The sequence below is a fragment of the Triturus cristatus genome, chromosome 1_2, assembly GCF_964204655.1.
Source record: "Triturus cristatus chromosome 1_2, aTriCri1.1, whole genome shotgun sequence".
NCBI classification, from domain to species: Eukaryota; Metazoa; Chordata; class Amphibia; order Caudata; family Salamandridae; genus Triturus; species Triturus cristatus.
The window spans coordinates 718323886-718350855 of NC_140580.1; the positions used below are offsets into that span (position 1 = coordinate 718323886).

Sequence of the window (26970 nt, forward strand, 5' to 3'; positions counted from 1 at the left end):
GCTAAAGTGTAGGGAGTACTTTTTTTCTCTACAATGTGTGTGCATGTAGAAACCATTCTGTGATAGGCATTTGTGTTTTTCATGTGTTTGTAGACAGATAACTGTGCAGTTTTTATATTTTGGTAGAATTAGAAACCAGTCATTGTTTATGACTTTGTGAAATGAGTTATGTTATGTTTCTATACTAAAATGTAGTACTACTTCTAGATGTGTTTTGATATAGTGCAAGGGATAGTGTTGTTTGTCTAGAATCACACAGTGAGTCTGTGTGTATTTGGGAACCACTGTGAGAGAAGCATTTGGTAATATCGTGTAGTTGCTGACAGAAAACTGTTTTAAAACCAGTCAGGTTGTCAAGTTTTAGTAGCATTAGAAGACAGTTATGGCTTATGCTTTCATTAAATGAGTGAGGCATTGACAGAAAATTGCAGTCGTGAAATATGTAGATTGTGTGCAGTTCCCTTACCACTTGCACTGTAGTGAATGAGTTTTGGTAAGCTCATAGGGATAGTGGTGCTTGTCTAGAATCACACTGTGAGTTAGTGTGTATTTGGGATCAGTGTGAGAGAATCATTTGGTAACATCATGTATTTGCTGACAGATAACTGTTTTAAAATCTGTCATGTTGTGAAGTTTTAGTAGCATTAGAATCCAGTCTTCGCTTATATGTTGATTACATGATCATGCTTTGACACTGATGTGCTGTACTTAAATATGTAGATTGTGTGCAGTACCATTAACTCTTCCAGACTAGTGAATGAGTTTTGGTAAACTCCTAGGATAGTGTTGCTTGTCTAAAATCACACTGTGAGTCAGTGAGCATTTGGGTAAGGATTGTGAGAGAAGCATTTGGTAACATCGTGTATTTGCTGACAGCTAACTGTTTTAAAACCTGTCATGTTGTCAAGTTTTAGTAGCATTAGAAGACAGTTATGGCTTATGCTTTCATTATATGAGTCAGGCATTGACAGTAAATTGCAGTCGTAAAATATGTAGATTGTGTGCAGTTCCCTTATCACTTCCAGTGTAGTGAATGAGTTTTGGTAAACTCCTAGGGATACTGGTGCTTGTCTAGAATCACACTGTGAGTCTTTGTGCATTTGGGAACCACTGTGAAAGAAGCGTTTGGTAACATTGTGTATTTGCTGACAGAAAACTGTTTTAAAACTTGTCATGTTGTCAAGTTTTAGTAGCATTAGAAGCCAGTCTTTGCTTATGTGTTGATTAAATGAGTCAGGCATTGACACTAAAGTGCAGTCGTGAAATATGTAGATTGTGTGCAGTTCCCTTATCACTTCCAGTGTAGTGAATGAGTTTTGGTAAACTGCTTGGAATACTGGTGCTTGTCTAGAATCACACTGTGAGTCTGTGTGCATTTGGAAACCACTGTGAGAGAAGCGTTTGGTAACATCGTGTATTTGCTGAGAGAAAACTGTTTTAAAACCTGTCATGTTGTCAAGTTTTAGTAGCATTAGAAGCCAGTCTTTGCTTATGTGTTGATTAAATGAGTCAGGCATTGACACTAAAGAGCAGTCGTGAAATATGTAGATTGTGTGCAGTTCCCTTATCACTTCCAGTGTTGTGAATGAGTTTTGGTAAACTCCTAGGGATACTGGTGCTTGTCTAGAATCACACTGTGAGTCTTTGTGCATTTGGGAACCACTGTGAAAGACGCGTTTGGTAACATTGTGTATTTGCTGACAGAAAACTGTTTTAAAACTTGTCATGTTGTCAAGTTTTAGTAGCATTAGAAGCCAGTCATTGCTTATGCGTTGATTAAATGAGTCAGGCATTGACACTAAAGTGCAGTCGTGAAATATGTAGATTGTGTGCAGTTCCCTTACCACTTCCACTGTAGTGAATGAGTTTTGGTAAGCTGCTAGGGATAGTGTTGTTTGTCTAGAATCACACTGTGAGTCTGTGTGTATTTGGGAACCACTGTGAGAGAATTATTTGGTAACATCGTGTATTTGCTGACAGATAAGTGTTGTAAAACATGTCATGTTGTCAAGTTTTAGTAGCATTAGAAGACAGTTATGGCTTATGCTTTCATTATATGAGTCAGGCATTGATAGTAAATTGCAGTTGTGAAATATGTAGAGTGTGTGCAGTTCCCTTACCACTTGCACTGTAGTGAATGAGTTTTGGTAAACTCATAGGGATAGTGGTGCTTGTCTAGAATCACACTGTGAGTTAGTGTGTATTTGGGATCACAGTGAGAGAAGCATTTGGTAACATCATGTATTTGCTGACAGATAACTGTTTTAAAACCTGTCATGTTGTGAAGTATTAGTAGGATTAGAATCCAGTCTTTGCTTATGCGTTGATTAAATGAGTCATGCTGTGACACTGATGTGGTGTACTTAAATATGTAGATTGTGTGCAGTACCATTAACTCTTCCAGAGTAGTGAATGAGTTTTGGTAAACTCCTAGGATAGCGTTGCTTGTCTAAAATCACACTGTGAGTCTGTGTGCATTTGGGTAAGGATTGTGAGAGAAGCATTTGGTAACATCGTGTATTTGCTGACAGATAACTGTTTTAAAACCGGTCATGTTGTGAAGTTATAGTAGCATTAGAAGCCAGTCTTTGCTTATGCTTTGATTAAATGAGTCAGGCTTTGACACAAAAGTGCAGTCCTGAAATATGAAGATTGTGTGCAGTTCGCTTACCACTTTCACAGTAGTGAATGATTTTTGGTAACTCCTAGGTATAGTGGTTGTTGTCTAGAATTACACTGTGAGTCTGTGTGCATTTGAGAACCACTGTGAGAGAAGCATTTGGTAACATCGTGTATTTGCTGACAGATAACTAATTTAAAACCTCTCATGTTGTCAAGTTTTAGTAGCATTAGAAGCTAGTCTTTGCTTATGCATTGATAAAATGAGTCAGGGTTTAACACTAAGGTGCAGTACCATGTACTATTCTGTTCATTGTGGCAGAACTGAACATTTAAAAGTTTTACCTAAGCACTGTCCTAGAAGTAGTCCGATTATTTAGTCAGTTTCTAAGTACCAAATAGATTGCTTCAAATAAGTGTTCTGACATACTATACACTTGTCTTTTACACCCTCAATTCCCTAGTCAGTATCCATACACTTCCAGGAAACATCCTGTCACTTCCTTTGCAGTCCTCTAGAGACCCATTCAACAGCATGTACTAATCCATTGACTGTGCCAAAACTCAAACACTTATAAATTCACCTAGACACTCTCTTTCCAGTACTCTAATGATTCAGTCACTGCCTAAGTATTCATGCACTGAGCCAGGTCTTAGCACATGGACTACGTCAAACCCATATCCACTATGCATGCAGTCCTCTAACCACCTACACACTTGTCTTTCACACCTTCAATTCCCCAGTCAGTATCCGTTCACTTCCAGCAAACACCCTGTCACTGCCGTTGCACTCCTCTAGTGACCCATTCAGCATCATGTACTAATGCATTCACAGCGCCAAGCCCTAATAAATTCACCCAGGCACTCTCCTTGCAGTACTCTAATCATTCAGTCAGTACCCAAGTACTCATCCAGTGACCCAGGCCTTAGTATATGGACTGCTTCAAACCCTTATCCTCTATGTATGCAGTCCTCTAACCACCTACACAATTGTCTTTAACACCTTCAATTCCCTAGTCAGTATACATACACTTCCAGGAAATACCCTGTCACTCTCTTTGCAGTCCTCTAGTGACCCATTCAGCACCATGTACTAATCCATTCACTGTGCTAAAACCCAAACACTTATAAATTCACCAGGATACTATCTTTGCAGTACTCTAATCATTCAGTCAGTGCCTAAGTATTCATACACTGAGCCAGGCCTTAGCACATGGACTGCTTCAACCCCCTATGCACTATGCATGCAGTCTTCTAACCACCTAGACACTTGTCTTTCACACTTTCAATTTCCTAGTCAGTATCCATACAGTCCAGCACTTGTCACTGCCTTTGCACTCCTCTAGTGACCCATTCAGTACCAAGTACTAATCTATTCCCTGTGCGAAAAGCCTAGCACTTAGAAATTCACCTAGGCACTCTCCTTGCTGTACGATAATCATTCAGTCAGTACCCAAGTAGTCATGCAGTGAGCCAGGCCTTAGCACATGGACTGCTTTAAATGCCTATGCAGCATGGATGCAGTCCTCTAATCACCTACACAGTTGTGTTTCACACCTTCTGTTCCCTAGTTAGTATTCATATTCTTCTAGCAAACACCCTGTGAGTCACCCAGTGTGTCTCCTTATAGTACTGTAATCATTTAGTCAGTTAGCATGTAGTCTTTTAGTGAGGTAGGCTTTACGGCATGAACTGCTTCAAAGTAGTATGCACTATGCATGTAGTGTTTTAATGATCGTCACACTTGTGGTTCAGGGCTATAGTTTCATAGTCAGTTTTTATATAAAATGTGTTTGTACAGTAATGGAATAGTATAAATTTGAAAGTTATTAATATACATTTTTTTGTGATTCTTTTTTACAGATACAGAACAGGAGTGTTTCTCATCTGTTTGCACTCTTCTCGTGCAAGATTGTTTGGATGAAGGGTCCTTAGGTGTTTCATCATACTTGCTGTGCCGCACGAGTATTTTTTGTTAGGATCTCCTCGTAACAGAACTCTTTGGCAAATCTTGCGAGTGACGAAGGTGGCATTGGTCTTTGTTTGCTCCTTGGAAAAACAAAAAAATGTCCTCACCACTGAAGAAAAACGTTGTTGGTGTGGTGTCTTATGCAAAACATTTTCTTCAGATTCGGTAAATATTTTAAAGCGGCAACATTTACAGTTTTTGTAAGTTAAACTTATAAAGTTTTGTTAGCTGTATGCATTTTATATATCTGTGATTTGTTTCTTGTGGTATTTTGTTGAGAATACCATGTAGATTTTTTTAAACAATCTTTCTTATTTTTCAGGTCTGTCATCGACATACATTGGCCCGACAGTAGTGTTCCGCCTTGTTGTTTTTTATTATTGTTGTTACATTTTGTTTATTAGTTTATTGTTCATATATATGTTAATAAAAAAATTAAGTTTGAAAATTGTTTTTCGTTTATATATTTATTATATAAAAAATAAAGTTTGAAAAAAAAATTAATAACGTTTTTGGTTGTTCTCTTAACTGCTGTGTGACTCTTTCTTGTTCTTATTACTGTTATTTGATGGAGTCCACCATGGTGTTAAATTTTGGGGCACTTATCGCTGGGATACTGGTGATATCTGCAGTTTGCACCAACTTCTGAATAGTGTGTTAGATTTATCTCAACTTTACTTCCGTTAAAGTGCTGATAATGAAATGGAGAGTAGCCGTTCCCGTGCAAAAAGACACGAGGTGCACCTTTCCGATTTATTCTAAATACTAAAATCCTGTATTGAATTGCACTGAGGTATTGGCTGCACTTACAGAGTACACACAAAATCTATTAAGAAATCTCATTGTATTTATATTGATTGGGAATAGTGCGTCAGGTGCTGGATCTTGATGAGATACACTGCTCAGTTCGTATATTGTTCTGCACACGAAAAAAATCACGTCACAACTTTCACACCAATTGCAATGCGAAACAAATTCCGGCGATAAGACACGTAAGCACCAGGGATTTTACAACTGCTTTCTGCTGGTGTTAAGCAGGACAACTACCTGCACCATGAAAGGGAACACAGCCAAGTGCCACACCAGAGCACCCACAGGTACCATAGTGTCAATGAGCATGATACAGGGATACCCATGAGGGCCAGAAGACTCATCTCAACAACTCCAGGACCGCCAATGCCCCCCAAACCCACATCTTAGTAAGTGTGTCCCTGTGGTCATTGTCTTAGCATGATAGGCACGAGCCGTGCAACATCACAGTGTGCTGTCACCTCAGCGTTGGCAGTGAGCCTGGATGTGTAGCTACGCACGCATCCTCCTGCATGCACAACTGGCGTGTGCTGGTCTGGGGTTCACAGGTCAGTGCAGGGGTGTGCCTATCCGGCAAGGGGAACGGGGTGTCTCGGACATGTCCGTGTACAGAAAGTGCGGTAAGTCTGTCTTGGTGTTCTGGTGTGGCCTGCTACAAGAGCCGCAGCAGTTGATGTTGTAAACTGGCATGCACCACCTCCAAACGGCACTGTGATGTTGTAGTTGGAATGTAGCAGGACATGCGCAAATTGGCATTACAATGGTGTGCCGTACGAGTGCACGAGATACAACAGCGCACCGTACAAAGGTGTGGGGGCTCGTGGGAGGGAGGTGCAGCCGTTTGGCAACATAACACACAGTGAACTCGACCATGTGCCACATGCTGGGCATCTCATCCATGATGACCACGGTCGCAGACATCCCACAACACCAACGACTGGCCTTTGTACACATCCTGTATGAATGCAGCGTGGTTTTCACTTCTATGCTCGTTCAGTGGTGTGATGTTGGCGGGTTGTGTGACTTGTGCTGCTTGTTGGTTGGTTTCATTTTGGCCATTGTTAGTCTATATGTGTGTTGTACTTAATTGTGCATGTGTGCCATTCTGCCCATCTCCCCTCATCCCCCCACTCCCTGCTTCTTCCTCTTCCTGGTGCTGTTGTGTCTATAATTTTGTTGCTGCACACATAAATACATGTAAAGAATAAATTAGAATAGTTCCTTGAATCTTTTAGGTTTCAAAACTTCTCTATTGGTTTCTGTTTAATTTTCCATATGAACCGTTTTTTAAATATTCAACAACACATAGAAGTCAGAAGTGCAACGTATTCTATCAACACACTTTCTAGAACATTCTACAACACGTGCAGGTTAAAAGTTCATCAATTCTTTAAAACTTAACGATATTTTTTTGTAACATTTTCTTGAATATTTAACGACACATGCAGGTTAAAAGTTGACGATTGTTTTAAGTTCGAACAGTGCCTTCCAAATGCAAGTAGCAGGTGTGGTTGATCTGAGCAAATTTTATCCTTTGATATGTACTCCACGTTGAAACCGCTTTTTCTTAACCAATCACAAAGATGCTTTTCCACAAAACTAATGTGCACCCTACTTTTAAAAAATAATGCTTTTCATGATATCTTCAGAGATAAGTTATAGATAGGAATTAGCATTTAAAAAACCTTTGAAATTCACTGAAAAAACCATAGGTTTCATGCACGTTATAGTTAGGAATTGGCATTTAAAAAACCTTTGAAATTCACTGAAAAAACCAAAGGTTTCAGGGGCGTTATAGTTAGGAATTGGCATTTAAAAAACCTTAGAAATTCACTGAAAAAACCATAGGTTTCAGGGGCGTTATAGTTAGCTGGACATTTCCCTCGTACAAAACCCTAGATATTCCCCTGTTATAGTTAGTTCAGCTAACTATAACTTGCGCCCCTGCAATGCACTGCTGATGACGTCACATATTACATCACTCATGACATGGTCAGTGACATCACTGATGACATCACAAATGCCAATTCCTAACTATAACGCCCCTGAAACCTTTGGTTTTTTCAGTGAATATATATATAAAAAAATATATATATATATATATATATATATATATATATATATATATATATATATATATATATATATATATATATATATATATATATATATATATATATATATATATCCCATCCAATAATGCTAGCTTATGCCCGAGCCTGCTTGTACGGGGAGTATGTGGCGAGGTAGCGAACATCAATCCAATCCTGTAGTTGTGGCCAGTTAGGATTTCCTGGCTCGAAACATCACCACAGTACCGTAACTCAAATCTTTAGCAGTGTTTTTATTCGACACCGGCAACAGAAAATCCCCCAGAAGTATAAAGGATATGAATTTTTTTGAGCCCTGACGAAGTTATTTTTGCCCGAAATGCATTGATTGGATGTTCATTTGTATGAAAAAGTTTATGAATATGAATTAAAGGAAGAGTAAAAAATATTTGAAATACAACTGATAATCTGTGGACTGCTACATTTCTGTGTGCACCATTCCACTTTCTAATTAATTCACTTTCTGCTGGGCAGTAGTACCTAACGACGGCAGGTGCCGGAAAAGAAGTGCACCGGGTCACAATTAATTGGAACTTTATTTGAGGTGTGGTTATTCGAGTCCGCCATTGGTGTTTTTGGTTGTTAATATTTCAATCCATATCAGTGTGTCACATATGTATGCAGAGTATGTTGTGCCCTCCACGTACTTGTCCCCTCCCTCTCTTCCTTAGTGCACCTTTCTCCATATGTGTCAAATGACTTTCCTGCAAGCATGCTATTTGTATCCCACTGCACCTCAAATACTGATATACAAACCTAGGCCACGCACATCCCAGGTAAGACAGTTATACTCAGCATGCATCTTCAGGGAATAATAACATAGTTTTGCCTGTGCGAGCTCTGTACATCATCATTCGTGGCTGTCAAGCATTTTGGCTCTTCTCAAGTGGCACATGCTCCTCATGGCCATGGCATGTATTGGATCCTGATCTCATTCTAGAGCTATGTGGAATATATCACAGTGGGTGTGGTGGTGTGACTGATTTAATGTCCCTACCCGACTAAAGCTTGTGTAGCTGCCTTGTCAATAAAACACCACAATAACATTAACCAAACATTGATTGCATCTATCCAGACATTGAGTGGTATGTGTATAACAGAGGTATCCATTCAGGCCACAAGGCAAGCCCCAGTGAGACTCCACACCAAGCTCGCTGTGCGGGCAGAGCGCATGGCTTCATTAGTCCCATAAAGCGGGTTCCGCACCCCACCAACCTGTACCTCCATATATAGGCAAAACCCTTTTAAGATTCAGTCTGGTGCAGCTGGGATGCAGCAGTGACTTAGCCAAAATGGTCAACAGTCATCGGGGTCACCACAGTGCCACTACCTAGTATCTCACCGTTCAATGCCATATCTGACTTATTGTCATCACTGGTTGTCTCAGGATCAGTGCCCGAGTTGCCCTGAGTCTCTGTAATTTGTTATATCTTGTACCAGATGTGCCTGTACTTGCATAATCTGTTCTTTCTTTGGTTTGCCCAAAGTCTGGGCCCTTTTCTGTCCTCTGGGTGTGGTCTGCTGGGTGACAGCATAATTCTAGATGTTTCCATCAGCTGATGCCAGGATTTTATTTTCTATTCAAGACCAGGGTTCTTCTGGGGTCGAGAAAAAGTGAGATGCGCTTTCCGTGATACTCTGTAGCCTAGCAGGGTATGGTAGTGCATATTGAATATCGTGTTGATGCAAATGATGTTTAATAACCATGAAGGACCTTCCCTGCTATTGCACAAAGCCCGAGTAAAAATCTAGGAAAACATTCATTTGTTTACAGTCTATGGACCACAGTCCATTCTTCTGGGTAGCTTGAAGTATTCTGTCCTTGTCGCAGAAGTCCAGAAGGCGTACCACCATAGGTCTAGGTCAGGGGTCTCCAACCTTTTGTGTAGTAAGAGCTACTTCTGGTCAGTGAAAATCATCGTGAGCTACTAAACCCCAAGTAACTCACGCATTTTTCCAAGAGACCCCCCACGCCCCGTTTCATTAACTTTAAGCCTAATTTCTTCAACAAAATACTTAATAACCACTCTCTCTGTGATGCATTTAATTAGTTTTATCACGCCAATCCTATAAGGTGTCAAAACACTACATCACACAGATTACACAGAGACAATCAATCAAATGTTAAATAAGACAGACGACAAGAAGGTATAGGAGTCACAGGTCATCCATACTGGTAGGCAGGATAGTTTAAAAGTGCTTAGTCAGGAGAGGCAGAAACAAAGAATTTAAAACTTAACACCATGCATGGTTGGGGGTTTCTCTTTAATAATAATAATTGATTTCTACCCAAATTAACCTATTTTTGCAATATTAGGGAAATTAATAACTGGGGGAAATCAAAACGGTCCAGCCAGCCAGTACTTTGCAGTTTTCAAGCAGCTCTTTGATAAGTTACTTGCTCACTGCTCTACATTAGGATTTTAACTCATAAAGAGCTAGCAACAATATATTCTCTCTGACAAAAGTAGTAACCCACTGACCTGTTTGCATCAGGTTATATATGCACTTTGTGATCTGCAAGTTCTTTACAGCAGACATATTAACCCTCTGTGCTACCTTACGATGAGTAAAAACTTCCTTTGCAGATTATTACACAAACCTCCTATCTCTTTCTTTCCAGGAATTACATTCATCACCTACTTAATTTGATTAATGTCTGAAATTTGCTGGAGGCCAGGAATGCAGCAGAAAGTGCTTTTCCATAATATTAGCGCCTCCACACAAAGTCAGCACCCAGTGGCATCGGTCGCGCTGCCCTAAAGCCGGCCCTGGCGTTAGCAGCACAATACAAAGATACACACCCACAACACTCCTCTGCTGAAAGCTCCTCACTGGTTACCAGTCACAATAAGTTTTCATCCAAGCTATTCGGCATCACTCACGTAGTGACAAGATAAAGTAGTAAAGGTCCTACAAAATCACTACAGGCAAAACTGATCAAATACTTTCAACCTAGAAACTTATGTTGCGGGCTAGCACAGGGTATATTAATTCCAGCATACAATAACATGTGTTGGCAATACTTTCTCCATACAGGCCTTCAAATTAGGAAATGCATTCCATGCAAAAGTTCGAGCCATTCAGACTCATCTAGAAATCAGAAGAATGGTTAAGAGCTGGTTATTCCAAGACTGATTTCCAGGAAACATATGTTTGTTTTGTCTGCAAAGACGAGAGTCAGACTCAATACAAATACCAGCTCAACTCTACTGCTGGATCAGGCCTGCACCGGACAACCATCTTGCCTGAAGTCTTGTTTGAACAGAACATTATAGAAAGGCCAACACACCTGCAACGATAGTAGACTCCTTAATCCCCACCTGCACAAACCCTATGCAAGTACTTTTAATTTGAACCTCGGGTGCCACTTTGCTTTATTACTGTTAAGGCAGATGTAAAGCACGGTGGCAGCCGATGTTAAAATCAAAGGTCCTTGCATGCTCTGAACAGCTTTCACAGTCATGCAAAGGCAAATATACAACGTGGTGTAATAATCAGTGAAAGGCGTTCACCGATTACTACACTGCGCTATATATTTCCCTGTGCATGACTGCGAAAGCAGTTCAGTGCAGGCAAGCACTTTCAATTTAACACTGGCTATCACGCTTTATTCCTGCTTAATGCAGATGTAAAGTACGGTGGCAGCCTATGTTAAAATCAAAGATACTTGCATGCACTGAGCCGCTTTCATTGACTACTACGCGAAGGCAAATTAAAGCGTGGTAAAGTCAGTGAGAGCGGATTAGTGCAGGCAAGAACCTTGAATTGTAACATATGCTGCCACCGCGGTACCGGCCCAGTGCCTGAAAGGACTTCTAATTTTAACGTTGCCTGCCACTGCGCTTTATAACCGAAGGCAGATCTAAAGTGCAGTGGCAGCCAAAGTTAAAATGAAAGGGCCTTGCATGCAGTGAGTCCATTTTACCAACTCTGCTACTGCTCGGTCAGGGGCCCACTTACCTCACAACAGCAGCTGCTCCGGGAGGCCCAAATGGAAAAGAAATGCGAAGCGCGGGCAAAGCCTGGAAAAGACAGGTGGCGCCTGACTAAGAGGAAAAACGTCACGTTCTCCAGCCTGCCCTGCCCCAGCTAAACTCCCTTCAGCCAATCAGAACAGCTGGTTCGTGTGAGGGCGGGCAAGGGCTGATAGCTATCAAAGAGAATGAAGGGCTACAAAATTAAAAGCTTATATCACGTCTCAATAATTATACAGCAGCGCGAGCTACTCCCAGAGGGTCGGCGAGCTACCGGTAGCTCGCGATCGACCGGTTGGAGACCCATGGTCTAGGTGGAGCCCCCAGGGCTGAAGAATGCCACAGTACCCTATGCACCTGGTCCACAGAAAAAACTTTGATTGGGCATCATTATATATGTTCATAGTTAACGAGGCCTTAAGGAATTCAGGCATGTGTCTTCCCTCTGCCCGTTCAGGTAGTCCAACTGTTCGGATAGTGTTATGGCATGAGCACCCTTCGGCATCTTCTGCTCTCTGCTGCAGGAGCTACTCCAAGTACCCCAAGTTCTTAACTTGCCTTTGTAGTACCTTCACGGTTGGATTCAGGGTGTCATGCTTGATTAATTGTCAGCCACCCTGTTGTAGAGTTTCCTGTGATTGGCCTGCATCAAATTAACTTCCACTGCCACAGAGTCTATTTTCATCTCGAGGGCACATTTCATATTGCTGAAAGACTGCAGTACGGCATCAAACCTTTCTGCATGGCCCTCAAGTGAAGACTTAACTGTCTTTAGTAAGTCTACATTGCCTTTGCCACCTGCTGCCTGAAAGTCGGAGTTCTCTCTTTCCAGTTGTCATCTTAGTAACTCTCAGCTTCACCATTCCCTCTGATTGTTATGAAGGGTGGAGGGCCCTCCTCAGCCGGTCGATTGCATCAATATTACAGTTGGTCTTCGGGTTCTTATATTAGTATTGATTTTGAAGTGCCTCATGGCTGCTTAATGAAGCATACAATATCACAGAAAACACTTCTTGCGTAGTTGATCTCGACCAGATTGTTAGATCTTTCTCCATTTGGTGTCTCCCAAAACCGAATTTGTGGAGTATCAGACTACTTTATGTTTACTTTTGAGAGCATGCCTTCAAATCTTGTCACATAGTCTTTATAGGTCGGAGCCTTTTGCAAGTTGGATGATCGCAGCCATCTTCGGTACGTAAAGCTGTAGTAGGTGTGGGGACCTCCCTTGCCCGTGAAGTGAAATATTGAGTTTGGCTCTCACTGCCCTTGCTTCAGGACCAGCCGATGCCCTGTGGTTTTCTCCCCAGTTTGCGCTATTACTTGATGCAGGAGGATAGGCCTCACCTCAGTGGTTCAGGCCCGCAGTGCTTTTCACCGCAGCAGTGATTTGTCTCTGCGTGCCCACAGTAGTGATCAGGGGAGGTATCGACCTCCTAAACCCCCTCGAGCAGGACTCACACTTTGCTGCTGTGATTCAGCCTGACCATCGGGTGCGCCTGGGCCTTGGACAGCGCCACTGGTGCAACGCAGATGATTGGGTTGCCAACAGGTCTGCATCTCAACCGGAGGTCTTAGCGGCATTGGATCAGTCCCCGTCACCCAGATGGCAGGCTTGATGTCCATTTGGGCCATCACTGTTCAGCGAAGCGGTCCTCTCGTCCACACATTCATCAAGTCTGCATGCACTATCTTGAATCTTTCGGCTGCTCAAGAGCGAAGTTTTTTTCTGCCCGCTTTGCGTTCTGCTCTTTCCAGCCACCATTACCAAAGTAAGTGTAACAGGTCTCCATAGGGTGCCTCGCGATGGTTTACAGTAGGAATCATTTCTTCAAGTTGAGAGTTTTCTAGCAAAACCCACAAGAGTGCATCTCACTTTATTGTGAGTCAAGCCACGGCCCTTGGGGCAAATATATATAGAGTTAATTATAGTATATCCATACTTATGTAAATTAACTTGCCTTCACAGTGTTTTTGTTCCTGAAGTTTTTGCTACAATATTCTAGCAGTATAACTACTCGGTTTAATAGCAAGCCTGACTGAGATAATCACTAGTTTTAGAGATGAATATCTAGGTAGAAATACAAACAGGCAATGCAATAGTGGATACATCCTACCAGTCCTCCTTAATTGTGGATTGATGTTAGAATATACAGCCGCAAAATTTGATACCAGATAAGGACTACCAGGTTCATTGAATAGCAAATTCAGGCCTAACAATGTGCCGGCTAATAAGATAAATCAATTTCCAGTAGGGAAGACAGAAAATATAGACATACAATTTGAGAGCAGACAAGAAGCACAAAGACCATCAAATGCAAGATGGTTGATAGAAATTACAGATTAAACTCTGTCTTTATTTTAAGTATTCAATACACGCAGACCCAACTCCAAGGAGCTGCACAGCACTTTTGGAGATCATTGTAGGTCTGAATAGCTGGATGGACACCTCATGTCATCATTTCTTTAGAAGAGTGCAATACGAAGTACAGAGGACTTTGTGTCATCCTCTTTCAGCATTCCGATTTCATGTGCTTTTCATAGCGTGTGATTGCTTGGATGGACTATCAAACAGGACGTTGCATTTCATGGATGGTTACTATTCCCATTAGATTTTGGTTATGGAACTTCATGTAGCCTCTTTGTTAGACTGCAGATGCGACATGAGATGTAGCTTGTAATTGCGATCCAGTGTGTGTTCTTTGATGTATATACTGACACAACATTTTAATTGCTGGTTCGTTGCATTTTTTGTTTAGGAAGAGCGCACCATTTCCTATTTTAAAGACACAGTGCTATTCTCTGCTTTGCATTCATTTATTTTACATTGCAGTCAAAATTACTTGTAGAATGTACAGCTTTTTCTGTTCAAAAGGCAAAGACGTGTGCATGCACAAACTTCCTCAAAGATGCAGCAAGAATGCCGGTTTTTGTCATAGTCTCTGTTATTCAATTTCTGCTGCTTGTATGGCTTTTAAGTTCACCACTTTCAGTGCAAATATCATCTTCTTTGTGGGTATGGCTAATGCATTCTGTTGAGCAAAAGGGCCCTGCTTCCAGCTTCCATACTGTTGTAACCCAAGATGTCACTTCATTATAGGATTTTCCTTCTTTGACAGCTGGAAGAAATGCACAATGTGTTGTTACTAAACACTTCCCTTAAAAAAAGCCAGACCTATTGGCTTTGGCAATACTTGTTATTGTATTAGGGCCTTGTCAGATATTACTTATAATACATAAACCCAGGTCGTGTGTTGCCAGGTGTAGCACTGAAAGCAGATTTTATATGGCTGTGAACATGTTATTGGGAATGAACACCTCAGCACACATCAGCTTCATTTTACAAATTTACGATTTGAGTCACAGCAATAAGTGGCTCTGAAAAGCTCTAATTTTTAGGTCGAACCTGGGCAGCGCATGCGCTGCTCTACGAGGCATGCTGTATTCAGGTAGTGACTTGAAGCTCCACCCACTCTCCGCCCATGTTTTTCATTAGCTTGTGTCATTGCCCACTGTAAACTGTGGCTGTTCATTGGTCAATAGGCTTATTAGTTCCTCCTTAGTACCGCCTTGTCTCATTTTATAACCTCTCGTGGCGACACCGCTTGTTACGAGTGTTGTTACTCGATTGGCTTTAATTACAGCCTCAGAGCACTCTTTTTTCAAATAGCTTTGTCCTGCCAGCCTTTGCAGGCAGGACACGCTCTCTTCTTACGCTTTTTAAAATTTTAATAGCATGGCCACTAAACGCATTTGAATGCAATAGGTCTCGCATTTGTGAGAGTTTAAGCTATTTGCATTGTAAATGACAATACCTTTTATTTATCTGTTTTAAAAACAACATATAAATAAAGGGCATTGTTATTTACAATTTCGTAAATGCGAGACCTATTGCATTGCAAATGCCTGTTTAATAAGCCCCAAACCAATAATTTCAACCTGGGCCACTAGAATTTAAAGGCAGCAATTGAGTGCCTTGACCATATCCGATTATCGGCCTCTTTTTTAAAGTGAAGGTAGATATAAGGTCAGCTAGGGCCACTAAAGCAATAATGGTGGGTAGAAAATATAGAGATGGAAAATGATTACAGATGTGGTCTTTAGATCTAACCTGTTTGATTGATAATACAAACATGAAGAAGGACCACAAATAAGGCCTGTCTGGCTCTTTCAGTCTGCCCAAATTCTTTGCCTACTCTTGACATACTGCCCCACCAAGATCACGAAACTCATTGTTCCTGCCTTGATGCTTGAAAAGTCCTGTTTCATTCCCAGACCTTTACGTCTTATACTGCTTTACTAACCATTACTTGAGCCTGAAGCCATTCCATGCATTTACTACCCTTCCTGTGAGAAATATTCCTCTTAAAAAAAGTATGTAACCTCTTGCATGCATGCTGTAATACTATGGTATTAATTTATGCAAGTCATGCATTGAAGGAATTTGATGCTCAGTAACTTCATTTTAATCCGCCGCCTTACTTCACTTTCGCATGCCACTGTAAAAAAGCTAAGTGAGCTCTCAATTAACTTTTATCAAGTAAATCAACCATGAATAAAGTTGCTCTGTCTTATCTGAAAATGTTTTATCCTGCATACAGGGAGGAAGATTCGTGTGTACTCGCCGGAGACAATTTTCCCAGATGGCCCTCATCCTGGATCCCGCCTAGAAGATGATGCCGTCTTCTCTGGGACCTTGCTTCAACAAGATTGCGCTCAGAGGCGATTCCCCCTGGAGGAGACAGAATTGCTGGCTGGGGGTGCGCCCGAAATGCTAGAACTTTCGCTGTCACCTGTGCCCACAGGGAAACCAACAGAGCAGGAGCGCAGACGGTTCTCAGCCTCTGAACTTATCAGCAAGCTACAACTCAGCCAACGCCGTGCCACCTTTTCCCTAAAGCTTGGCAAGTCACTTTCGGCCAAGGTTATCTCCAGGACAGGCGCTGGCCAGGAAGGTATGTGTGATTTGTTTGGCACAGCAGGTTTAACTTTGGGGTGTCTTAACCTATATTTAAATTACTGAATTTTCAAAAGGTGTACCTGGCCGAGTCTTTCCTCGCCTTCATGCCGTTCAGAGTCACAGGGTTATCCAGAAATTATTTCTTTTCCCTGTAGATCAGCCTATCTCTGCACTGTAAAATGTATATGTACTTTTAGACATCAAGAAGATACGGTTGAGGTTTCCCATGCTGTGACAGACCTTAGGAAAAGGCGGTGTTTGGAACTCCCAGCCGGGGATGGCTTTAGGGCAGTGCAACTGGTGCGGCTGCACTGGGCACTGACCTGTGGAGGCGGCGCTGACCTCAAGTGGGAGCATTGTGTTTAGCAATAACTTATGATTGGAGAGATGAGGGGCACTTTTGCCCGGTGGCAGTGAGAGGATACTAGGAGGTGGTCATAAGATGTGGGGGCACCAAAAAGGATTGTTGCACTGGGCGCCACCAAAGCTAAAGCCCTCCCTGCCCCCAGCCCCAAATGCAATGCAATTATTAGTGACACAAGTACATGGAGCAAAGTTGGGATCTTTTCTCCTCTTCACCGCCTCCAATTGATGTTGCCTCCTGCCCACATGCATGACATCTGACTGATTCTGCCCCTGCCAAATGCAATACCCTAGTCAGTAACTGTGGGCAGTCTCCTGTTAGAAACTGAAACTAGAGAATGTGTCTGACATATCCCCCAACTATGTCTGAGGTTTCTGCTCTAAACAGTTGTTCCTCTTTAAACAATCTCTTTTTTATCTCCCTCAGCTCAGTCTCGGGACTTATTTCATGTTTGATTTTTACTGGCTCCTAAATTATTTCACCCTGTTATTTGTCCATAAATATATGTACTCTAATTTCATATTTGAACACAGCACATTTCACAAATATTTGAATTGGTATATTTAGATTTTTTTTGTTGATAAAATGATTGCATGCAGTGGTTTTGGAATGTCTACTCTCTCATCATTTGGCATTACTAGAGGATAAGTCTTGCAAGTTATTTTGTATATTCTGCGCATAGATTATTTATTTGCCTCTCGAACACCGTTCCTGTATTGTCTCTTTTTCAGTCTGGCACCTCTTGTTGCAAGCTTAAACCACTGCTGTTTATTGTACTGTTACTTCGGGACTTGGATTTATGTAAATTATACAAAGTCAAGTCTTTTTTGTGCTTCTTTTAATAATGTGTTATTTGTGCCCTGTCACAACCTACCGTCTCCGTCTATAAACCGCGGGGAAAAAATAAAGCCTTAAAACGCCCAAGTCTCAGTATTTACAGGTCTTGCTCATTAAAATGTGTGTGGCTAATGGGTACAAATTAGTTTCTATCTTTTATTACAAGTAACGCAGTTCTCCTTGTACCCTGACACATGTGTACTGCAGCGTACTGGGTGGGCTGTGTAGTAATGCAGTAAATAATGGTTATTTATTTGCCGCTTCTAGTGGACAGGTTTCTTTCTGCCTTATTGACGTTCCTCGAGTGTGAGCTTTCGTACTCGTTTGGGAGATCAGCATCAACAGCTCTCTTCTTACCTGGTAATTCTCAGTATGTTCTGTCAAAACGTATGGAAACAGTTATCGGTGTATTTTATATACTTCTTTTATTTCTTTCATGTTCGTTTTGCAGTGTCCACAACAAGGTCACTCATTCGAAAGCATGCCCTAGTGGTCTTTCTAACCTAAATTTAATTGCGAGGACACTTATATACACTGAAGGGTTCATGTCTGTGTCTCTTTGTTGTGCAGCTCCACAAAACTAAAACAGTGGCGACGAGGCAGACCAGACCCTACCTGCCACTGTGGAGCAAGTGGGGTCTAGTTTGTGACTCTGGTTAGAATTGGCTTGTCAGTGGTTTCGGTGACCTTGATCCGACTTGCTTGAGGACAGCAAATAAGAGTACCAACCTAACACCCGCTTCAGCTGCACTCCATTGTGCCTGCATGTCCAAAGGAACTGATTCTGCGAAAGTTGAGCACCCAAGAAGTGGGCCCCTTTCCTCTACACTTTCCCCGGCTTGGAGGAAAAATAGTGAGTGTTAAAGGGAAGAGTGCCACTGTATCACACAGCCCTGATGGGAAAAGAAAGTGGAAAGTGCTGGGTATACCATGCCAGCATCACCTGGGGAGATGAGCTACCAAATAAGCTGTGTAAAAGCTATCAACTTTGGTGGGCCTGCTTTCGAGCTGATTATCTCTATCTGTGACATATTAGTTAACTCCCCAAAGTCTTGGACTAACAGCTTTCTTTGTCTGAGGTTCAAAATATATAACACAACAATATGGATGCCTATCTGAAATAAACACCAGAATTTTCATGAGCAGCCTTCAAGACTGGCTGACGATCAGAACATAATCTCTCCATTAAATGTGGGTTTTCGCAGTTGTATTTCGATCACTCGCCAAATTTTCATCTTACATCATTTGGTTATGAAATATACAGTTCAGTAAGAAGCACAGTCATATGTGGCCTTCTTTGATTTATACCAGATGACTGAAACAGGCAATGAACATCTGTTGTGGGAAAAACTAGCAGCAATTTCAATCAACTCTTTTCTGGCTTCCATCATAAGATTGCTTCATGAGTAATTTACAATGCAGGTGTGCTGTGGTCCTGATAGCGCTTTTCTTAGTGCAAATTTGGGCCCATAAAGCGCATGGATGTCAATTCACTAAAATGCCATAGGTATCGAAAGTGATCTCACAAGTCCTCTGACTTTCATTTTCACTCACACACACATGCTTACGCATACATGCACATTCACACATATACACACACTCTTTCTCTCACATAAACATTCTCTCACTCGCAAGCAAGCACACAAAATACAATTAAAAGCATTTTTTTGCATACCTCATCTGTTGAGGAAGGTCATATTCCTGCTATCTATTAGTGCTCCATTTTTTATTAAAATAATATTGAATAATGTAACATTATTCATTATTAGTGTAATACAAAACTGACAGAAAATGAGAAGAGTTGAGCACCAACTGATGTCCATAGGACGAGCTACTGCTTTGTTCCTGGAACTGAGTTTACCATCTCCTTTTTTTTTTTTCCATTTTTTGATTTTTATTTCAACACAGGATAACTTCAGTTTTCGTCAACTTTGACTGTCTGGAGACCTTTAAATGTGGTGACTGGTACATAAGTGACCAATGTGTATAGCTTGTTGGGTGAATCTTCATCCTCATTGCGTTTCCTGGATAGGCGCACACGCATGTGGTATGGAACATTCCTGATTCCTTTAGCCCAAACTCCTTTGTTCAGCCTGGTGCCTATGCGCACATCTGGAGTTCCCAATTCCTTAACTGCAAATTTACTAATTGCTTTCAGAGCGCGGGGTGCACGCCGCTTGAAGCCAACTCCATGGATTCGTTTGTGGACATTGATGGTATATTCCGTGGTAACCACCTCATTGATGGCAGATCTGCCTTTCTTCTTCTCACCCCCTTTCTTAGCAGGAGCCATTTCGAAGCAGAATCAATGACGGAAAGCCTGAGTTTACCATCTCTAAGGACTGTAGTGCCACAGGTTGCAAGTGGCAAGTCAGGGGTCGCTATTGTGACCTCTTGCAACCCCTAAATGATGTCCATGATAAAGCACTATCTGATGAATTGAACTTCACAACTGAGGCTCGTCTACAACTCAGTACATCTAAATAGCGCAAAGCACTTCAGGCTCCACAAGGAAGAGTGAATACGCTTTCAAGTCATAAAGGTTTATTGCAGATTAGAAGCTTACAAAGACAAAATCATCAAATTAGTATTATTCACTACTCATTATATGAATGCATCGGTTAATATGAAGTTTAAATCAATCAAGTCATATAAGTGAGAGGACAATGTAGTATAAAGTCGCCTCAAAAGAACAGTTACGTAAAATCAGTTCTCCCATAAAGAGGCTGCCACTTTTGAGGCTGTACACTGCCTCAAAAGTGGACCAAACATGTCTGAACTGTAACCTACTGTGCACTAGTTTATATAACTTAATATTAACATTTACTACACCTACTCACAGCTCCCTTAAAACGATCCAATCAGGTTAAAGTATAAATATACAGTTTTGAGCTCAATAGTTTCTCAGGATCCTCCACAACACAGCTTCTCTAAGCATCCTTCAATCTTACAACTATCTGCAGCAAAACGAGCTACATTGGACCATGCTGTACTCTGCGGGTGTACAGTTCCATCCAGTTAGGACATTCTACCGTTGTCATGGGAAAGAGAGCAAAGGCACATCGTGTTTGTTAATTGGGACTGCCTCTTCTTTTAGAAATAAAATGTCATGAAACAAGATGCCACCCAAATATTAGCCATTTTAAACACAGGCCTACATTAGCTAAGGCCAATATCACCGTGAATAATACACAGTTCATAGCACATGCATGTTTACATGTTAATGTTGATATAATGCAAAACATTTAATAAGGCAAAATACGTTCTGTCGCAATTGCAAATTCACATCATTTTCTATGATGGAGGCAGTGATGCTGCAATCTTTCTGAACGAACTACCCGATACATTATTATGCCACATCAGCAGTACCAGTAAAATAAAAGGAACGCAGATCCATGCTGAGTTAAACAGTGGTAGAGTCAAAACTGGGCCTTTTGAAACGTGTCAAAGTCTGTCGCGCTCCTTCAATAGTACATATAGCATATAGAGATAGCCTAATTAAATGCCAAGGTTTTTGTACTATATGGTGCTGAAGTTTGGGAAGAGGAAACTAAGACAATTAAATTTGGAATAACACAGAGACATCGCTGGACGTATATCCTCTGTGTTATCAGAGAATTCAATCAATGTCCTGAGAGAAAGACCCTCAAAACGTGCATAAGAAAAGAGTACTGGTCAGACGAATAATGGGCTGAGGAATCCATGGGTTGTCAGGTTTAGGTTAAGGTGAAGGAGACGCCCTCACCATTCACAGGCACAAGGGCCTAACAGTCACTTTTTTCTGAGGTGGGCGGAGGTGGAAGCGGGGGCACTTCGTTGATCTGTGCCCACTAGCAAAGTCCACCTTCAGTGTCCATGACCAACTAAGTTCAGGCTGATCACTAGCAGCCCCGAGCTGTTGCAGCCAAGATGGAGAGCACCGGAATCCAGGAAGTTGGAGGAGCCTCTTGCTGTCACTGTTGATCTCTGTCCCTAAGTCACTCGGAGAAATCGCGATATCACTGGAGAGAAGGCTGCACAAGAGGGACCCAAGGTTTCTGGCCATCTTCTCAGAGGCGAGCGCATCAGGAGCCCCTGACCTGGATTGTCTTTCCTGAGCAGCATGGCACTGCTTAATAGATATCTAGGGTCTTCCCTCCAGGTTCCCCACATTTATATCAATCACGCTGTCATTAATACAGCTGTCATAAGCCTACATGGATTTTTATTTCTTGTTACTTTTACATTTCACTTTATGCAAATGTCTACGTGTGCTATTCTACACAAAATGTCACTGACAGAATATTGTGTGCAACAATATCATAATACTACTGCTATGGCAGGGTGGCTCTCCCAGAATAGCGCTTCACAAACTACAAAAGGGAGTGTATGATGGTGGCTTGGCAGTCCCAGGCATTAGGCTATATTACGGGGCTTCCCAGGTGTTGGTTATAAATGACTGGATATACACAGATGTGAATGAGCCAGCCTACAGAGTGGACAGAGGCAATATGCCGGGAAGAAATTGTGTACAACTCTTGTACTCCCAAAAGACGAGTTTGGAGTGTCCGACGCATACGGGGGTGGTCGTGGAGTGTTGGAGAGAAGCTAACAAACTGCTGGGCTGGACCGGTAAACTAAGTGGCCAGTCCCCAATGTGGATAGGGAGTTCTCTTGAAGGCAGTAACTGCCTTAACAGGCTTTAGAAAGTGGAAACTGATAGGAATTGAACACACAGGCGATGTTTGGAGAGGAGAGGCTCCACTTGCATTTGAAGACTTGCAGCAGGAATATACTTTAAACAAATAACGCAAAGATACTACTATCTCAGACTGACGCATGCCCTGAAGCGACATATCCAACATGGCACTTTCATTCCAGACAACTTCCCCCTGGAGAACAGATTGCTATTAGACCCCATCCCTGAAAAAGCAACATCCATGATATATCATAAACTAATGAATAACATAACAGACCCTCTGGTGGCCCTGAGGGCGGCATGGACTGACGATCTTGGGAATATGGATGACACAGATTGGCAGGAGGCAATACAGAGCCCAAGAGAGATCACAGTCCAGACAAGATTTAGATTGGTGCAACTTAAGATACTGCACCGTACCTATTATCCATGCACACTTTTGTATAAATGGGGTAAGATACACACAGAGCTCTGCGTAAGGGGATGCCAGCAGGAGGGAACTTTCTTCCACATTCTGTGGGAATGTCAGGAGATAGCAGGGTTGTGGCAGGGAGTCACAGATGTAATGTCAAGGGTGTCAGGAGTGACGGTACCTATGGACGCCAGATGACTCCTCCTGATGATGAAGGGAGACTCTGATTGGGCCAGGCATATGGGAATATGGCTTGCTCTTGCAGCTGGGATTGCCAAGAGGAGCATTGCGAGGAAGGGAGGAGCGCCTTCGTCGCCATCTTTGGGAGAGTGGAGACAGGACCATGATTGGTGCCAACGGGCTGAAGAAACGGTGTATAAAAGTAGGGGTTGTGCCAAAAAGTGGGAGAGAATATGGTCACCATGGCGCCAGCATAGAGCAAGGCTGGGGGAGGAGTGATAAGAATCAGCTATGCATTATCAGGAGGGGGGGAATAGACTGACACATTGAGACTCTTTATCTACTGATTGTATGCATGGCCTGGTGTAAATGTTGGGCCTTTGGAGCCATGTTTATCTACTGATTGTATGCATGGCCTGGTGTAAATTTGGGCCTTTGGAGCCATGAATGACCTCTAACCTCATCCCTCCCTTACTGAAAATTGTTGTAATGCTAAGATGTCAACCATGTAGCACAAGTTAATAAAAAGATTTCCCTCCCCCCCAAAAAAATATCAGAATACAAAAATATTGTGTCAAAAAGTTGTCAAAATTATTGTGATCCTATGCTTATGTTTTTTTAAAATAAATTTAAATCATTGACCTCTTTAAATGTAATATAATTTGTATTAAATAATTTAGGGTATATATTTTAAAATTATATAGATTTATAATTTTGATGAAACTTTCGGCGAACTTCTGAGGAAGAAAAAGTTACGAGAGGTTTGTCAGAAGTTTGACTTTAGTGATATACGGGTGGCATTACATGTGAAGTGTGTTTAGTGATGAGAGCAAGGCGAAAGATATGAAGGCGGTGTTGCAACAAGAAAGGTTAGAGCCAGTGTGCATAACATTTTTCCTTTTCTGTATTCTCATTCTGTAGGTAAACCGGTAGTCGTTCAGCGCAGGTGTAACAGCACTGCACTCGATAGTCCCCAGAACCAGACTGCACTGCTTCCTGGCGAGGATGAGAAAAGCGAGCACAGGTAAGGACTGCAGGACAAAAAAAGTGCAGTGGATCTCGCAGGAGGTACAACAGACGTTTACACTGCATAGGTACTGTGCCTGCAGCGATATTGTGAAGGGGGCACAGTGTCATTTTCTGGCAAGTTCTCTTGCTCCTAGAGACCTTCTGACCTACTGGGCAAACTTTGGAACAAACATTGCCTGATTCTCCAGGAACCCCAAGAACTAGGAACAAGGTATTTTAATTGACAAGGCTTCTGCTCGTATTGGGTATTTATTCTATTTTATTTATAAAGTTTCAAATAGCGCGAACATGACCCAAAAGGGTATCAGAGTGCTTTAATTGAAGGGGAAATAAGAGATAGGTGGAGATCAAGAACCAGTAACATATACAAGCGAGGTACAAACATAGAAGATTAACAAATTAATAGACTTGACCTCCATAAGAAGTCAACAATAAAGTAGTCAAAATCAGAAAATCAATAACAGAGAGGAATAAAATCAATAAAACAAAAGGTGTGATCTTAGGGCAAAAACTTGTTCATCTGAATTTTGTATTCTTGCAAACCCACTGCCAATCATGTATTGGTAGAGGGCTTGCAAGGTTTGTCTTGACGGGTTTGGAAACTGAGATAGAGTTAATAGATAGACAGCATACAATAAATACAATGTCCAGCCAGTGCTAAGAGTTGTATTTACTTACAAATGTCTGTAGTCCAGTAAAATGCAGTAACTGTCATAGGTAAATAAAGTTTATTGTTTCAGCCAAACAATTAAAATTCAATTAACAACTCGATATATCTTCAGCAATTAATCAAATCTGGTGCTACGATTCAATTAATGAATCTTTTAAAAACCGTACAATTCATTTAAAATCATCTTAATTCATGCACTAAAACATTTGGCTCCTGATTTCTCTCACGGATGAGAATATATTTACAACTCTTTCCTTTGAAAAAATAAATGTTAAAGACAAACAACATCTTTGCTAGCTAATCATTTTGTCAATGCACATTCTTTCATCAACAGTACCCTTTGCATAGATAGCTGACCCTGGCATTCAAACTAATGAACACTTAATGTATAAATAGTATGTATGGATACTTGTGTGCTGACTCAGTCTATACAACTCCATTAGAAAATTGTCCAACATGCCTATCAACATTCAAATTTAAATATGCAACTAATGTTTGTTTCCATGCTCAGTAGCTGTCAGTTATGTCTGTGCGTCAATACAGCTCAAGACTAGCGCAGCATATATCAAGCACAGGGGATCCCTTTTGCTCATACTTTGCCGTGGATCCTAAGTGCTGTATCTTTATTTGAGATGAGCAGTTTAGGGAGGTTCTGGCAGGTATCCTCACAGACTAAGGCCTTTAATACGAGTTGATAGAATTTGTTGCAGGGATATCTTTGATTTCGGATGGTATCCATGCATTGAATTTTGCATAAGTATTGCCCCAGGAACGGGGAATAGCTGCTCAGACCCAGATATACCGGGTATTTTACCTGGCAGGTTTCCACATTCAGCATTTGGAAAGTGCCTGCGGGAGGGCTGTGGGAAGGGCCGGGCTGGGTGGCCTGGGCTGGCCGCTGTTGGTCTATGGGGGAGCATTGTTTTCCATCCATGCTGCCGCAGGTGTCGGGCAGGGACTATGCTGTACAGATGCCCGTCAGTGCCAGCATTATTGCATGTGGAGTTTGTAGACCTGTCAATTCTGGGACGGAGAGACTTGTAGTTCCGAGAACATGAATTTCGCCCAATGTTATCGCTCCTGTTCAAACACCCTAACTCGTAATAAGGGCCCTAGTTGGATCAGTTTGTTTGCGACCAATCAGCCATGCTCTTCAGTGTCCAAAAACTTGCCGTCAGAGAACCAAATGGTTGTTTCGCAATCCGTGGTTATAACTGATACTCCATGTACACCTCATTCATGCCGGATACAGGCATTTTGCACTCGAGGAAAATTGACACATCCCAGTCAAGACAGCAAAACCTGGCATGCAGGTAACAAGGCCTGGGCCCCATGACTAACAATCTCAGGGCTCTGCTCTCTGTGCGGGTTCTCACTAAGACTGAGTCATGCCACAGCCCTCCTGAGAATGCTGGAATAAGGAGCAGAGCTAAATCAGGACAAAAATCAATGCCAACGCATCCAGGTTTTCGAAGTGGGCGCCCCATAGTTTGTCCCAGTCCCTGTTTGTCAGTAAAGTGTGATAATGTTTCCAGTTTTACACCCAAACCATGACCCTGTACCCAGTTTAAGAAGTGCTATAGATGAAGTAAAGGGACACCAGGCTCCAAGTGCAAAGCCGCAGCAATGAATGAAGTGTCTACTGCCGGTCCAATAGTCGTTTGCCACCTTAGTTAAGTCTAATTTTGCGACCCTATTCTTCTACCAATGCTGCCGTATTTGATGTTTTGCAGCCGCATAGTGGACTCTACTGTGATGCTCTACGTTACTCACAGTAGAGTCTGTATTACAAATGACCCTGGGGAACAAACCTGAGAACTAGCTTTAGACATGTTCTACTTCAGCCTCTCTCAATTTCCACAGTGATATGGAGAAAATACTGCTATGGGCATGACTAGTATTTTCATGCACAGGCTGCCCTTTCGCTCTCAGCGGCTCACACAACTCCTACAACTTTAAAATAAAATGAATTGCATACCTGCTTCCACCTTAGCTACACTCCTGCGACACTATCCTTCCCTGACAAGCAGATTAATCCTGGGCAACATCGACTGGTCCCCACAATAATGCAGTGTTCAGGCTGCAGATTAGCATAGATATACACAGAAAAGGAGTAGGCCGAACTTATCTTAAGCGTGAGGTGCCTGGTCTGAGAGACAAGGTTCATACTGTTAAACACGCTTCTCTGTTATTTTGACAGACAGATAAGACCAACAGGGTGGCAAAACATTTGAACCATTGGGAATGGGGTAGGAGATGAAGGTGAGAACTGGGGGTGAAGAAACTGTACATTGTGAAGGGAGGGTGGCCAAGGGATGATACAGGGCGAGATGCACGGAAGGACAGCAATGTGGCAG

General features: G+C 41.9%; 1 protein-coding gene and 1 pseudogene across 2 annotated transcripts in view; one reads left to right on the forward strand and one right to left on the reverse strand.

The window, feature by feature from the left end:
* Positions 1-26970, forward strand: part of ARHGEF19 (Rho guanine nucleotide exchange factor 19) — a 305405-nt gene that overhangs the window by 145954 nt on the left and 132481 nt on the right. For both annotated transcript variants that reach the window (XM_085608601.1, XM_085608602.1), the window contains 2 exons: positions 16085-16438; positions 23836-23938. In XM_085608601.1, coding sequence (XP_085464727.1) covers positions 16085-16438; positions 23836-23938 — 457 coding nt within the window. The remainder of the gene's footprint in view (positions 1-16084; positions 16439-23835; positions 23939-26970) is intronic.
* On the reverse strand, positions 19513-19957 carry LOC146867896 (large ribosomal subunit protein eL31 pseudogene; annotated as a pseudogene).